We start from the raw sequence: 12,931 nt of genomic DNA, 5'->3' as shown, positions 1-12,931 counted from the left end.
AACCTATTGCTCTCTTGAAGATGCATTGGAAATACCAGATTTTAAAGCTGTGCATCTTATTCGGCCCAAGTCTGCACGCACAAAAAAACGCTCTGGTGGTATTTCTGTATATGTAAGGTCTACACTGAGACCTGGAATAAAATTCTTAAAACACAAAACAAATGACTACATTTGGCTTAAACTTTGTAAGCAATTTTTTGGCTTATCTGAATATTTATATCTATGTTTTTTATATAACCTCCCTGCCAATTCGACATATTCTCAATCTTTAACCTATGATATTCTGGAATATGTGTAAAATGATATAGTAAATTATTCCAAACTTTGAAAGATTTTAATTGCTGGTGATGTAAATGCTAGAACAGGGTCCAAACAATTAGACTTTATTCAAAACGATATTTTAGATACTCATATCTCTTCTTTATTTGAAGAATATAACCCTTATTTTGATATACCAGTCCATCGTAGCCAAGCTTATTAGTTATCTTGGTGTAATCAGGGGTGTACAGAATTTTACACCGTTGTTGAAAATTCATACACCCTGAGGCGCAATTTTGTGTTCTATTGAGTTTTCAAAAAAATAATTAATATTTTTTAAAAAGTTTTTAAAATGTTTGTTTTTTTTTATTATTTTTTTAGCATTTTCTTCTCTTTTTTTTTTTTTTTTTTAATATATGTTTTTTTCTTTATTTTTAATTTTTTGGCAAAATTTCATTTTTTTTAAATTTTTGCAAAATTTTATTTACCCCGGGGTGAACAAGGGTGGGGTGTTATTTACACCGGGGTAGTCAACCAATCAGATTGCAGTATTTTTGCTGCATAAGAAATAAAGCATTTTATCCCCAAGGGGCAAGACACTTAACGACTTGTGTGTGCAGACAGGGATCCGTATCTTAAATGGTAGAATGGTGATTATATAGGTCAGCTTACTTGCCACACACCTATGGGTAGTAGTGTGGTAGACTATTTTTTATCTTCCGAAAGTCTGTTAAGTAACATACTGTTTTTTTAAGGTTCATGATTTTAAAGCCGACCTCTCTGATCACTGCCAGGTATCCACAATGTTAAAAGTTAACTGTATATTTAATGCAGTGCAAAAAGATGTTCACTCTATACCAAACCAATATATATGGGAAGAAAATTCTGCAGAGAAATTCCAAAATGCTCTAGCTTCACCATTGATTCAAGAAAAAATAAAAACATTTAATAACACAAACTATACTGGTGACTCAAATATTATGATACAAGATCTGAATAATATCCTTTATGAGGCAGCTTATATTTCTATTAAGAAAAAGATTATAAAAAAGGTAAATGGTACTGTTAAAGTAAAGAAAAGTCAACAGCCTAAATGGTTTGACCTACCCCTTATAAATATGAAGAAAAAAAACAGTTATGCGATAAAGAAAAGCTTTTTAAAAAATATAACAAAGATCCTCATATAAGATCTTCATTCTTTGCTTTACTGAAAAAATACAGAAAAGCAAGAAAAACTAAACATAGAGAATTCCGTGCTGATTTTATAGATCAACTTGATAACTTACGTGAGGAAAACCCGAAAAGTTATTGGACTTTATTAGAATCCCTTAAAAATTCAGACAAAAAAACAGAAAAATCATCAAATATAACAAGCACGGAGTGAGCTGAATATTTTAAAGATCTTAACAAAAAACCAGTAACTCCTTCTAATATAATAAAATTTTTACGTAATTTGGAAAATGCTTAAGTTTTTACTGAGTTAAACATCCTTATCACAGATAAAGAAATTTCTGATGCAATTCATACATTAAAGAATAAAAAATCATGTGGCCCTGACAGTATTTCAAATGAAATGATAAAAAACAGTCAAAGTTTTCTAATTAAAAGTTTAAATCATGTTTTTAATAAAATACTTTCAACTGGAAGCTATCCTCAGATATGGGCTAATGGTTTTAAAACTGCCCTATTTAAAAATGGTTCAAAGGATGATCCATCAAATTATCGTCGACTGCCTGTGACTAGTTGTCTCAGTAAAGTATTCACAAAAATTCTTACTAAAAGATTAGAAAATTTTTTTATTAAAAGAAATATCATTTGTCCTGAGAAAATTAGTTTCTGTAAAGGCAAGCGTACTTCAGATCATATGTTTGTTATGAAATGTCTTATTGATAAATATACTCAAACAGGTTTAAAACATTTGTATACCTGCTTTATTGATTTCAAAAAAGACTTTGATGAAGTTTGGCATGAAGGCTTATTTTATAAATTAAGAAAACTTGGTGTTAGTTATGTGTATTATAATGTTGTTAAAGATATTTATAGTAAAACTTTATTGTCAGTGAAAATTGACCCTAATCATGTAACTAACACTTTTTCATCTTTTATAGGAGTGAGACAGGGAGATCATTTAAGTCCCATTTTATACAACATTTTTGTTAATGATTTTCCAGATATATTTGATGAGGATTGCTTTCCAGTTAAACTAAATAATGCAAAAATTGATTGTCTGATGTATGCAGATGATCTAATTTTGCTTTCTGAAACTCCTAGGGGTCTACAAGAATGTCTTGATAAACTACAGATCTATTGCAATATTTGGGGACTGGAAGTTATTATTACTAAATCCAAAGTCATGATTTTTAGCAATTCTGGTAGACTTCTTTCTACTCAATTTCATTTAAATAATACCCCCCTAACGAACACAAAAAATTATACCTACTTGGGTGTCAAATTTAGTATTAATGGAAAATTTACAGATGCCCAACATGAAATGTATAATAAAGGGCTAAAGGCCTTTTTTAAACTAAAAAAATGTTTATCAGGTCATAAACAAAAAATAAAAACTCTACTTCATGTTTTCAACCTCTCAAAATCTCTACATGATGAGCAGAAAAAGAGCTGGTATACCAGTATTCAAACTTTATCTAAATACTTTAGCATCAATGAAAATTATGCACATAATTTAAAGACGAAGTTAAAAAACCATTTATGCAAAAAGATGCAATCAAAATAAGATTTGATATGGCAAACTGAGCCTAATAATGATTTCAGAGGCAATAAACTATCTGGTAACAAGAACTTAGAACTTATAGACTTTTTAAAAGCAGATTTTGCTAGAAAATTACCTTTTGCAGGAAAAATTTAGATATAGACATTACTTAACGAAATTCCGTATCAGTGCTCACAATTTAGAGATTGAGAGGGGAAGTTACAAAAATTTGACAGTATCAGAGCGTATCTGTAAATTCTGTGGTACTGAGGTTGAGGATGAAATTCATTTTCTTCTTCAGTGCCACAAACTTTTAAATATTCGTTTCAACTTTTTAAATGAAACAAAAGAACGGTTTACATTTTTAGTGGTTTAGATATTAAATCACAATTTATTTGGCTAATGTCCTCTGAAGATATTTTATACTCCAGAAACTCGGAGAATTATTGGAAAATTTATCCTCATATAGGAAAGTTTCCTTAAATGATATATAGTAATGCCCAGTGACCCAACCTTTTTTAACCTAGTTATATTATTAAACACTGTGCTTGTTGTATTCTTCTACTTGTCTTAATAAATACTATTTTATTTTTATAACATTGTATCTTAATCATATTGAATCACTTGTAATCATTTTTATGTAATTAATGTTGATTGTTCTGCTCCTTGTGGGCGCTTTGATTAGCAATAAAATATATTTGAATTTAGATTTGAATTTGTCAATGACACACTATCAAATGAAGTAATACAAAGAAAATAATTTGAATATATTTACTTACTGAAAGTATTTATTCACGTGAATGACAGCATTATACACATCTATTTTATATTTCTATTATTTGTATTAATAGGTACTTCTGTCTGTGATAACAGGATCATTGGTAAGTGACACCTTTAACCTATAATTATTTCTTTATTCGTCAGTTCGTTTGCTTAGTTAAAAAAAAATTACTTAATTTTAAGAGTAAATAAAAATTCCCTCCCTATCATTTGATTCTTCAATCGATAATTAAGTTCTGCAAGTACTTGTGTTTCTTTTCTCCATTGTATTTTCTTTTCTGTTGCATCTTACTCTTTTTTACATTTGTATAATTTTTAACTTGAGACAAGGTTTTGTTTCCAAATAATATTAACTTGAACAATTTTCGCTATGATCAATCGATTAAAAGAAATTCAAAATTAAAAATTTCTATTTTTTAGTGTACATTTTTGCATTAATGAATTTCCATAGGAGCTGTTTAAAAATCATCATTTTCATATTTTTTCTCTTTATGTGTATTTCAGTCAGCTGTCCTGTTTGATCCAAATATATATAATCCATTTGTCAAAAATCAACAAACAACGCGAGCTCCAATCGTCATTAATCCGATGTTCTATCATATAATGCCACCTGGAATCTCTTTATCGACATCTGGCCAAACAACTACAGAATCTACAACAACAACGGCTTCACCTACTACACTACCTCCTAATTTTTGTAGAACATCGGCAGATTGTCCATTGTCATCTTGCTGTCGAGATCTAAACCAAAAAGTTCTTGTGATGTCAGAAGTGTTTGATGCAACCGGTAAGAATAGCCTGCTTGAATATATATAAGATACTTAGATACTTTATTTTTTTTCCAATTATGGGCCCCAAAGGGCATAAACATTACAACATCAATAATTTTTTCATAATACAATACAAACAATGAGATAAATAAAAAAAAAAAAAAGTTAAACGAGAACTTTTTAAGTTCTTAAAGAATACGTAGATAAAGAATCTATAGTATGTTTTTTTTTTTTAATACTAATGCATTTTATTGCAAGTGTGGTTGATATAGATAACAAACAAGTAGCCCAAAAAGAAAAAAAGAAAAATAGATATCCACATATGTATAGTACACAAAAAGTTGGATCAATTAAATATATAATAATTAGCCAAAAAGAAAGTAGAAATTAAACATGTCCATGACTCATCCTGTGTCAGCAGCAAATAGGAAAGCATTATGGTTTCCTAAAGGCAGCTGACACCAGGGGGCGATACCTTATGGGCCATAGGCATGTAAAATGTGTGTAAATGTCTCTTTCCTACCTGTATCAAAAGCAAACAAGGAAGCATCATAGGTAACTTGAATGCAGTATATATCTTTGCTTAAAACATTATACTTAAAACTGAATAAGATAATGCTCACCTTTATCATCGTTATCATACAATAACATAATTGATTCTTGGATTGTACAGAAATTGTATTTATTTGCCACTGGATGTAAAGAAAACAATCTATGATATTATTTTCAGTTGAGAATAACTAATGACTTTATTATTATGTTTATACTATTCATGTTGTAAGAGACCTGTCAATTTATAACAAAATTACGGTTACTAGGACGGAGTGTCCTGGGTGTACAAATTTTTATCACATATCATTTGATAGAACGTAAGTAAGACCAGTGTCGTTCGGTACGTACAAATGCACTGAACAATACTCTAGTCAAAAGTATGGTGATAGTTAATGCCTACTTTTAATTGCACAGTATAAGTGATTTTAAGATCTGCTTTGCGATCACTTACGTTGATCGAACAAGTCATTTAAAATAATTATCAAGACATCGATACAACTTCATTTTGTAGACTGTAATGAAATTTCAATAGAACAGAGCACTTATGGGTTGACATGAATTATCATTGATATGGTCAAAATCATAAATTAATTGTTTACAAAACTTTTTATTTTTTAAATTCGAAGGCTTTTATACCTCAGCAATAGATTACCTTAGCTGTATTTGGCAAAACTTTTAGGATTTTTTGGTCCTCAATGCTTTTTAACTTTGTACTTTATTTGGCCTTTATAACTTTATTTGATTCGAGCGTCACTAATGAGTCTTTTGTAGTCGAACCGCGCGTCTGTCGCAAATACAAAATTTCAACCCTGGTATCTAAGATGAGTTTATTTACAACTACTAGGTCGATGCCATTGCATGCGGATTATTAATTCCCCGAGGGTATCACCAGCCCAGTAGTCAGCACTTCTGTGTTGACATGAACTATCTTTGATATGGTCATAATTATAAATTGACCTTTTACAAGACTTTGATTTTTTTTTAATACCAAGTCTTTTCTACATCTGGAATAAATTACATTAGCTGTATTTGACAAAACGTTTAGGAACTTTGGTCATCAATGCCTTTCAACTTCCTACTTTATTTGGCCTTTATAACTTTTTTTGATTCGAGCGTCACTGATGAATCTTTTGTAGACGAAACGCGCGTCCGGCGCAGATACAAAATTTCTATCGTGGTATCTATGATGAGTCTATTTGGTCTGTAGACAGTAATACATACGAATTTATTTGAGTTTGAGTTATTTACATTTTAGGCTGCTGACTAGCCAACCTTTATATTGATGTTTATTTCACCCTACAATGATGCATGCATTTGATATTCTTTGAGCCTACAGGATCTCAGAAATCGAGAACCTAGAAAAAACAATTCTTGACACAAATCATATGGTGGTCCCCTGAGCTGAAGCATGTTAACTATGCAACATTTAACAACCATGTCTGTGTCCAAGTTCAACAATTAATTATAACTATGAACAGATGTACATAACTCAATCATTTTATTGTAGGAGGAAGAGATGTGTACACTTACATATGTATATAATCATGCTAAAAATAAACACACCATGAGTAATATGTTCTGTCAACGTGAAAGTAGATGCATAGTTAATTTATCTTATGTCGGCTATAAAGTTCCGTATTGAGTCAAACACATTGCAGATCGCAAATCGTGAGTTCATTATCGGACGAATGCATTAAGAACCATTGTTATACTCATAGACAAGGGTTTGCATACTTGATAAACATTTTTGTTCAAATAGTTTTTCTAACTCTTAGCTGAATTATTCTTCCACGACCGGTAAATTTATAACTTTTATTTTTATTTTTTTTAACGTGTTATTCATTTAATCTCTGTTCTTCTTTGGTCAAAACTTAATTAATACTATCTTTTCATTAAAAACAAATTAAAAAAATCGCGAATATATCGTGTAAAATTAACCAGAGAATCAGATTCCGCTACCGTGGTGGTGAAAAGTTATTTATAGTGCTGATTTTCAAACCTAGCATTTAAAATTCAACTCTCAGTTTATTAGTAGAATCTATATATATGTATACATACTCGTCTTCGTCTCTAGAGAATAAGTTGGTTGGTTTGAACCCAGGCCTGACCAATCCAAAAATATTACCTACAGTTTACCTCCTTAGCACGTGATTTAAACAGAGTTATATGATTGGGAGTCAGAATAAAGAGTGCGGATTTGTAGATTTTCCCCTATGGAATGTTGTTTAAAAACTCAGAAGGTAGCACTTCGAAAGTTCGTCTGATTGAAAATATATTTCACATTCATATCACATTGAAACGATCTTTTTATATTTTGGCATGTACTAGTTTTCATTGTAAGCTGAATATCCACCATTTCTTGGGTTTTTTTTTTGTCTTGAAATTTTAGTGTTTTCTGTTTTTCTTGAATGTTTCTTTTTTTATATTTTCTTTTTGTTTTATTTAGTTTCAACAGAATAGTGTCCACCTATTCTTTTCCTCATTTAGTATATGACAGAAATTAATGATGATTATTTCGTGTTTGTTGCCTTCCAAAAGAAACATTTCAATGGAATACTTTTTTGGGGGTTATTTGCTTTACATCACGTGGCAAAAATCATGCATATTCACGAAATTGTCTTTAATCAGAGAACTAAGAACTAGTTCAACTTGATAATGAGCAATCAGCGACAGAAAGTAGAATATACATTTTTATATATCTATAACAGTAACGAAAGTAAACAAAGACATCTTTTTTGCAGGTCCGTACAGATCTAGAACTCCAACAAATGGAACATGTTCGAACTCCAGAGCGCAGCTTGGAGAACAATGTAATGATTTTTGTGCCTGTGAAATTGGTATGTAAAAATGTGTAACAAAATATAACATTCAAAGGCAAATTCCAAAAAGGGAAGTCTCACAGTTACGAAGGGTACACTCACATGGTCAAATGTATATAGTAAACATACTTAGACTATGCACGAGATAATTTTTCAATAAACACACTAAATTTGGCATCTTCCAAAATATGTACAACAAGGTAGGACCCGCATAGTTCATGTAGTGTAAGGTATGTAGTATACACATACTCAAAATTGCATATTTATCGCAAACTATGATAGCTAAGTATATCCTAATACTCTGGTCGTTCTTGATATCAGGCACAAAATGAAGCCGTGTCATGTTAAAGTTTTCCATAATAGTTTTGCAATTATAAATAAGTTTGATTTATTACTCATTTCCTTACGATTTTACTCTTACAAAAATTAACATAACTATATCAGCCATGCAAAATTCAGGTCAATACTGTGTCGCTTAATATTTGAAGGTAAACACTAGTTACGAACGTAATTCAAAATAAATATAAATAATCAGATAGAACGAACTGAATTCCTTATTTTTGTAACTTGTATTTGCTTATCTTTCTGCTTAATAGGTATGACATGCTTCAGAGATGTAAATAAACCTTGCTGTGAGCCAGCAGTCTGTCAGTACCAAGCAGCATTAGAGAAAAGTATGCAAGTTTGGATGAGATGCTTTGAGGATGACAGATGTGAGGTATTCGAAGACGACTCTTCTTCAGAAGAAGATGACGACAGTGACGAATCTTTGCAAAATTCAACCTCACAAGCAGTTAAAAAATTCAAAGTACCAACTCATTTAGTTCCCACGGTAAGATCAATGATCGCAAAACAAAACGACGACGATGATGATTCCGATGAAAGTGACGAAACGGAACTAGCAAAATTATTGAACAACAGCTTAATTCAAAATTTGACTAGAACCTTTCTCGACTACGATGGTTCTGATTCTGAGGATAATGATAGCGAAAGCTCGGAAGAAGAAGCGCTTGCTGTCCTTCTACAAGGAATAATAAATCATTTACTGAACAGTTCAAACACAACACCAAGTCCCATCAGTACAACAGTCTCGCCTATCTCTACGACTGAATCGTTATTAGGTCTGTTTTATAATCCACAAACACACACTAATACATTATTGGACACTAAATTACATTCCACTAATCACATTGTGGATGTAAAACAGTTAATATCCAACCATGCTAAAAAATCAAACACACACACGATACTTAATTCCTTCAAGAGAGGACAATCGTCTCCAGTTTTACAATCACAACAGTCATCTCTCATGTCAGCGATGGGTCAATTGCAAGGGTTTACTAACTCTGAAACCATGAAAACATTGCATTCGTTGCAGGCTAACAATATTTTATCAGGTGCTAGTCAAAGCCAACCTCATGGCTTAAGAGAGACCACAACTTTAGATCCACTAACGGCATTAATTGCAGAATCTATTGCATCCCAGCTGATGATTCCAATGCCGGCACCATCGCCGCAGCTAACAAAAAGTCTTCCAGGAGGGCAGATGAAAATTCAACATCAAATGTCCGGGGGTGGTATGTTTAATTTGAATATTAACTCAAATAATATGGCCACTACTACTCCAGTAATGCCCGATTTGGGTTTTATAGCAGGGAACATTGATCCAAATAATAAACTTGCTCCTCAATTAAAACGTTTGCAATTACTTCTTGGTAAAAAGAAAGCAAGTGCGGCTCAGCCAGTACAACATACCTTCCAACGAACAAGCACACCGATACCACAAATGCACCCAGTGAATAATTTTATCAATTCTGTAAATCCAATGACTCATGTTTTCAATTCTGCGGCAATGAATCCAATGACTCGTGTTATCAATTCTGTGGCAATGAATCCAATGACTCATGTAATCAATTCTGCGCCAATGAATCCAATGACTAATGTTATCAATTCTGCGGCAATGAATCCAATGACTCATATAATCAATTCTGCGCCAATGAATCCAATGACAAATGTTATCAATTCTCCGGCAATGAATCCAACGATAAACAATCAAATGAATAACCATCAACAGCTGATGAACGTGCTCATGTTTGGATCTCAAACTGCTGAAACATCACAAAATTTGCAAACAAATAAACACATGAAGCAGTTATTACAGTTAATAGGCCAATCAACACCACCACCACCACAAACAGCAACAACTACAACAGCAAACCCTTCAATTCAAATAAGAAATACAATAAGTAATTATAATACAGCTAAAGCGTTGCATGTAATGAAACTATTGAAATTTTTGAAGAAGAAAAAGGCCAACAGAAGGTTGAAAAAGGCAAAAAAATCAAAATCATCGAATAAATTTCTCCATTTTAATAAGATGGCCGTCAACAGTCTCGGGACAAAAGATTCATCAACGAGAAGTGCGTTTAAGCATTTACAGTCACTAAGATTAACCTTTCTAAATAGAAATACATCAATCTCTAATATAAAAACCAAAAAGGTAAATGCGACAGAAGAGAGCGAAGAATCCGATGAAAGCGACGAATCAGACGAAATGACTAAAAACTCAACTTTAAATTTCTTGTATGCATTACAAAATCAAACAATAAAAGCATTAAAAGTCAGATTAAATGAGAGTGAAGAAGACGACGATAGCGATGATTCTGATGAAGAAATAGATGCATGGCTTGCTGCAATATTGATCGAACTTGGCAAAAAGCCAAACCTAACACAACCAATAAGTACTACTACTACGCCTTCTCCTACTACCACTACTACTCCTTCTCCTACTACCACTACTACTACCGCTCCTACTACCACTACCACTACTACCGTTAGTCCTACAACAGTTACTAGTACTACTCGTACTACCCCTAGTACCACTGTAACTACTTCAATTCCGTCAACTACCACGATGAATATATTTCTCCAGCACCTTCTCAAAAGACAATCAACACAAAACACAATTGGTCATCAGTTATATCGACAAAATGCACTTCAGACATCTCAAAAAATAAAAAATAAAATCCTGGATTTAAAGAGCTTGGCATGGAACGATGTTGTTAATTACTTCAAGACCAAAAAGACAGGGATTTAAGGTTGAATACATCTTATTCGCCTCTTCCTAACCAAATAAAATTACACTCTATGGACTTTAAAGCACAGTAACAATAGTGAATGGGTTTTGCACGAAATAACATTCAAACCTGACAACAGTGATACATTTTCATATTTTTTTTCACTCTAAAGTCGTTGTACTTTCTCTGAAATGAGGCATTAATTACTACTTATAATTACATATACTGTACACGAATATTAATTAGTGTTACCAATTCTGTGAAAGTGTGAGAACAGCAGAAGTGTGTAAATGTTTATACAAATGATAAAACGAACCAACTTGAAATTCCTTCACTGTTCAATAAACATTTTTGAATAAGTAATTGCAAAATTATCCAACACATTTCAGTGGTTTTTTTTACTTTCTTTCAAATAAGTACCATACGATTTAGATATCCGTATCATAAAAGATTTGGAAATGTGTAAACATGGTACATTAAGCTTTAGTTATTTTAGGTAAACTGGAACAAGAATTTCTATTGTGGTTGAACTTCATGGAAATATGCATTGTAATATTTTAGCATTTTTGTCCATTCGTTTAGCAGAAGAAATGTATTTAATTTATAGAAAATATTGCTTTGAAACAATTGTAATTGTAGATAATGTATACACGATCAGATGATGGTTTAGATCATTCTTCTATGGTGAATGTTTTATTGTAGAAATAAAAAGAAAAAAGTGTATGTAACATTTTATGACTAATATTAATATCTTTTTAAATAAATGTATGAAATTTTCAATATTTGTTTTCCTTGCTTATTTGCCCCCTTTCAAATTAAAAAAAAATATTGTTTTAATAACAAACAAAAAAACTATTTATATTATAAGTGAAATAGCTAAACAGGGGTTCATCAGTCAATATTGTGTTAATATAATCTTAAACACTAAATAATATGTCAACAAAGAAATACAAAAAAACACTTATAGACAAAGCACACCAGCGAAAACAAAAGACAAGAATACACTCATTTATTTACCATAGCAAAACAACACAATGACAGGATGTAAAGAGCCATGTCAAATGGATATTACCAAAAATAGATTTAACAGTAAAAGTACTAGTGATATTCACAACGACACAGTAATATTATAATATAAAACGCTATTAAGACGATATACAACGTTAGTACGTAGAATCTATACTTCAAGCCCAACGTGTATTATTTGTGAAGTTGATACGGAATATCTATAAACAAGGTCTTGGTATCTTCAGTTGAGTTTTTTTTAGAAACGTTCTTTAAAACCCTGTAGGTTCATCACCTTTCTGCTTAGACACTGGTGATGTTTCACAAAGTTTGAGTAGCAGCTACAAGGTTTTGAATACCAAATAAGTTGGGAAATGTATATCCCATATGCAGGTGAAGATTGGATAAAAATGATAATTTCAAACTTTAAATCGTCTAGTTTATTAACTATTTGCTAGTCAAAATGTCCGACTGTAATGTGTATTTGTGTATTTCTCTGTTATGAATGTTTTCATTTATTTGTACTATATTCTTGTTATGTAATGTTGTCATTTGAGTGCTATATTAAACATTACCATAAAAGTGCGAGGTCTGGCTAGCCGCAAAACTAGGTTCGATCCACCATTTCTTTTTAAAATTTCCTGTACCAAGTCAGTAAAATGGCAGTTGTAATCTTATAGTTCGTTGTGTGCGTTGCATTGTCATTTTGTTGCACTTCAGTGTTTCTGTTGTTTCGTTGTTTTCCTCTTATAGTTGATGTGTTTACCTCAGTTATAGTTTGTAACTTGGATTTCTTTCTCTCAATCGATTTATGACTTTCGAACAGCAGTATACTACTGTTGCCTTTATTTGTCATAAATTCTAGTACTGAGAAGTAAGCCATTATAGATAAGTAGGGTATTCAACACGGAGCCATGACACACACCGAACAGCAAGCTATAAAGGGCCCTAAAATGATAA

The 12,931-nt window shown here is 31.7% G+C and overlaps 1 protein-coding gene across 3 annotated transcripts in view; it reads left to right on the top strand.

Annotated features, from left to right (window-relative positions):
• The window catches only part of LOC139513391 (probable serine/threonine-protein kinase dyrk2), a 43,597-nt gene extending 31,851 nt beyond the window's left edge, over nt 1-11,746 (top strand). For all 3 annotated transcript variants that reach the window (XM_071301814.1, XM_071301813.1, XM_071301812.1), the window contains exons 2-5: nt 3,820-3,849; nt 4,253-4,535; nt 7,812-7,907; nt 8,486-11,746. In XM_071301814.1, coding sequence (XP_071157915.1) covers nt 3,820-3,849; nt 4,253-4,535; nt 7,812-7,907; nt 8,486-10,986 — 2,910 coding nt within the window. In that variant the 3' untranslated portion in view covers nt 10,987-11,746. The remainder of the gene's footprint in view (nt 1-3,819; nt 3,850-4,252; nt 4,536-7,811; nt 7,908-8,485) is intronic.
• Nucleotides 11,747-12,931: the final 1,185 nt, after the last annotated feature.

This window comes from Mytilus edulis, chromosome 2, assembly GCF_963676685.1.
Source record: "Mytilus edulis chromosome 2, xbMytEdul2.2, whole genome shotgun sequence".
Classification (NCBI taxonomy): Eukaryota; Metazoa; Mollusca; class Bivalvia; order Mytilida; family Mytilidae; genus Mytilus; species Mytilus edulis.
The sequence above is the reverse complement of the archived record's forward strand: the minus strand, read 5'-3'. Positions and strand labels throughout refer to the sequence as shown.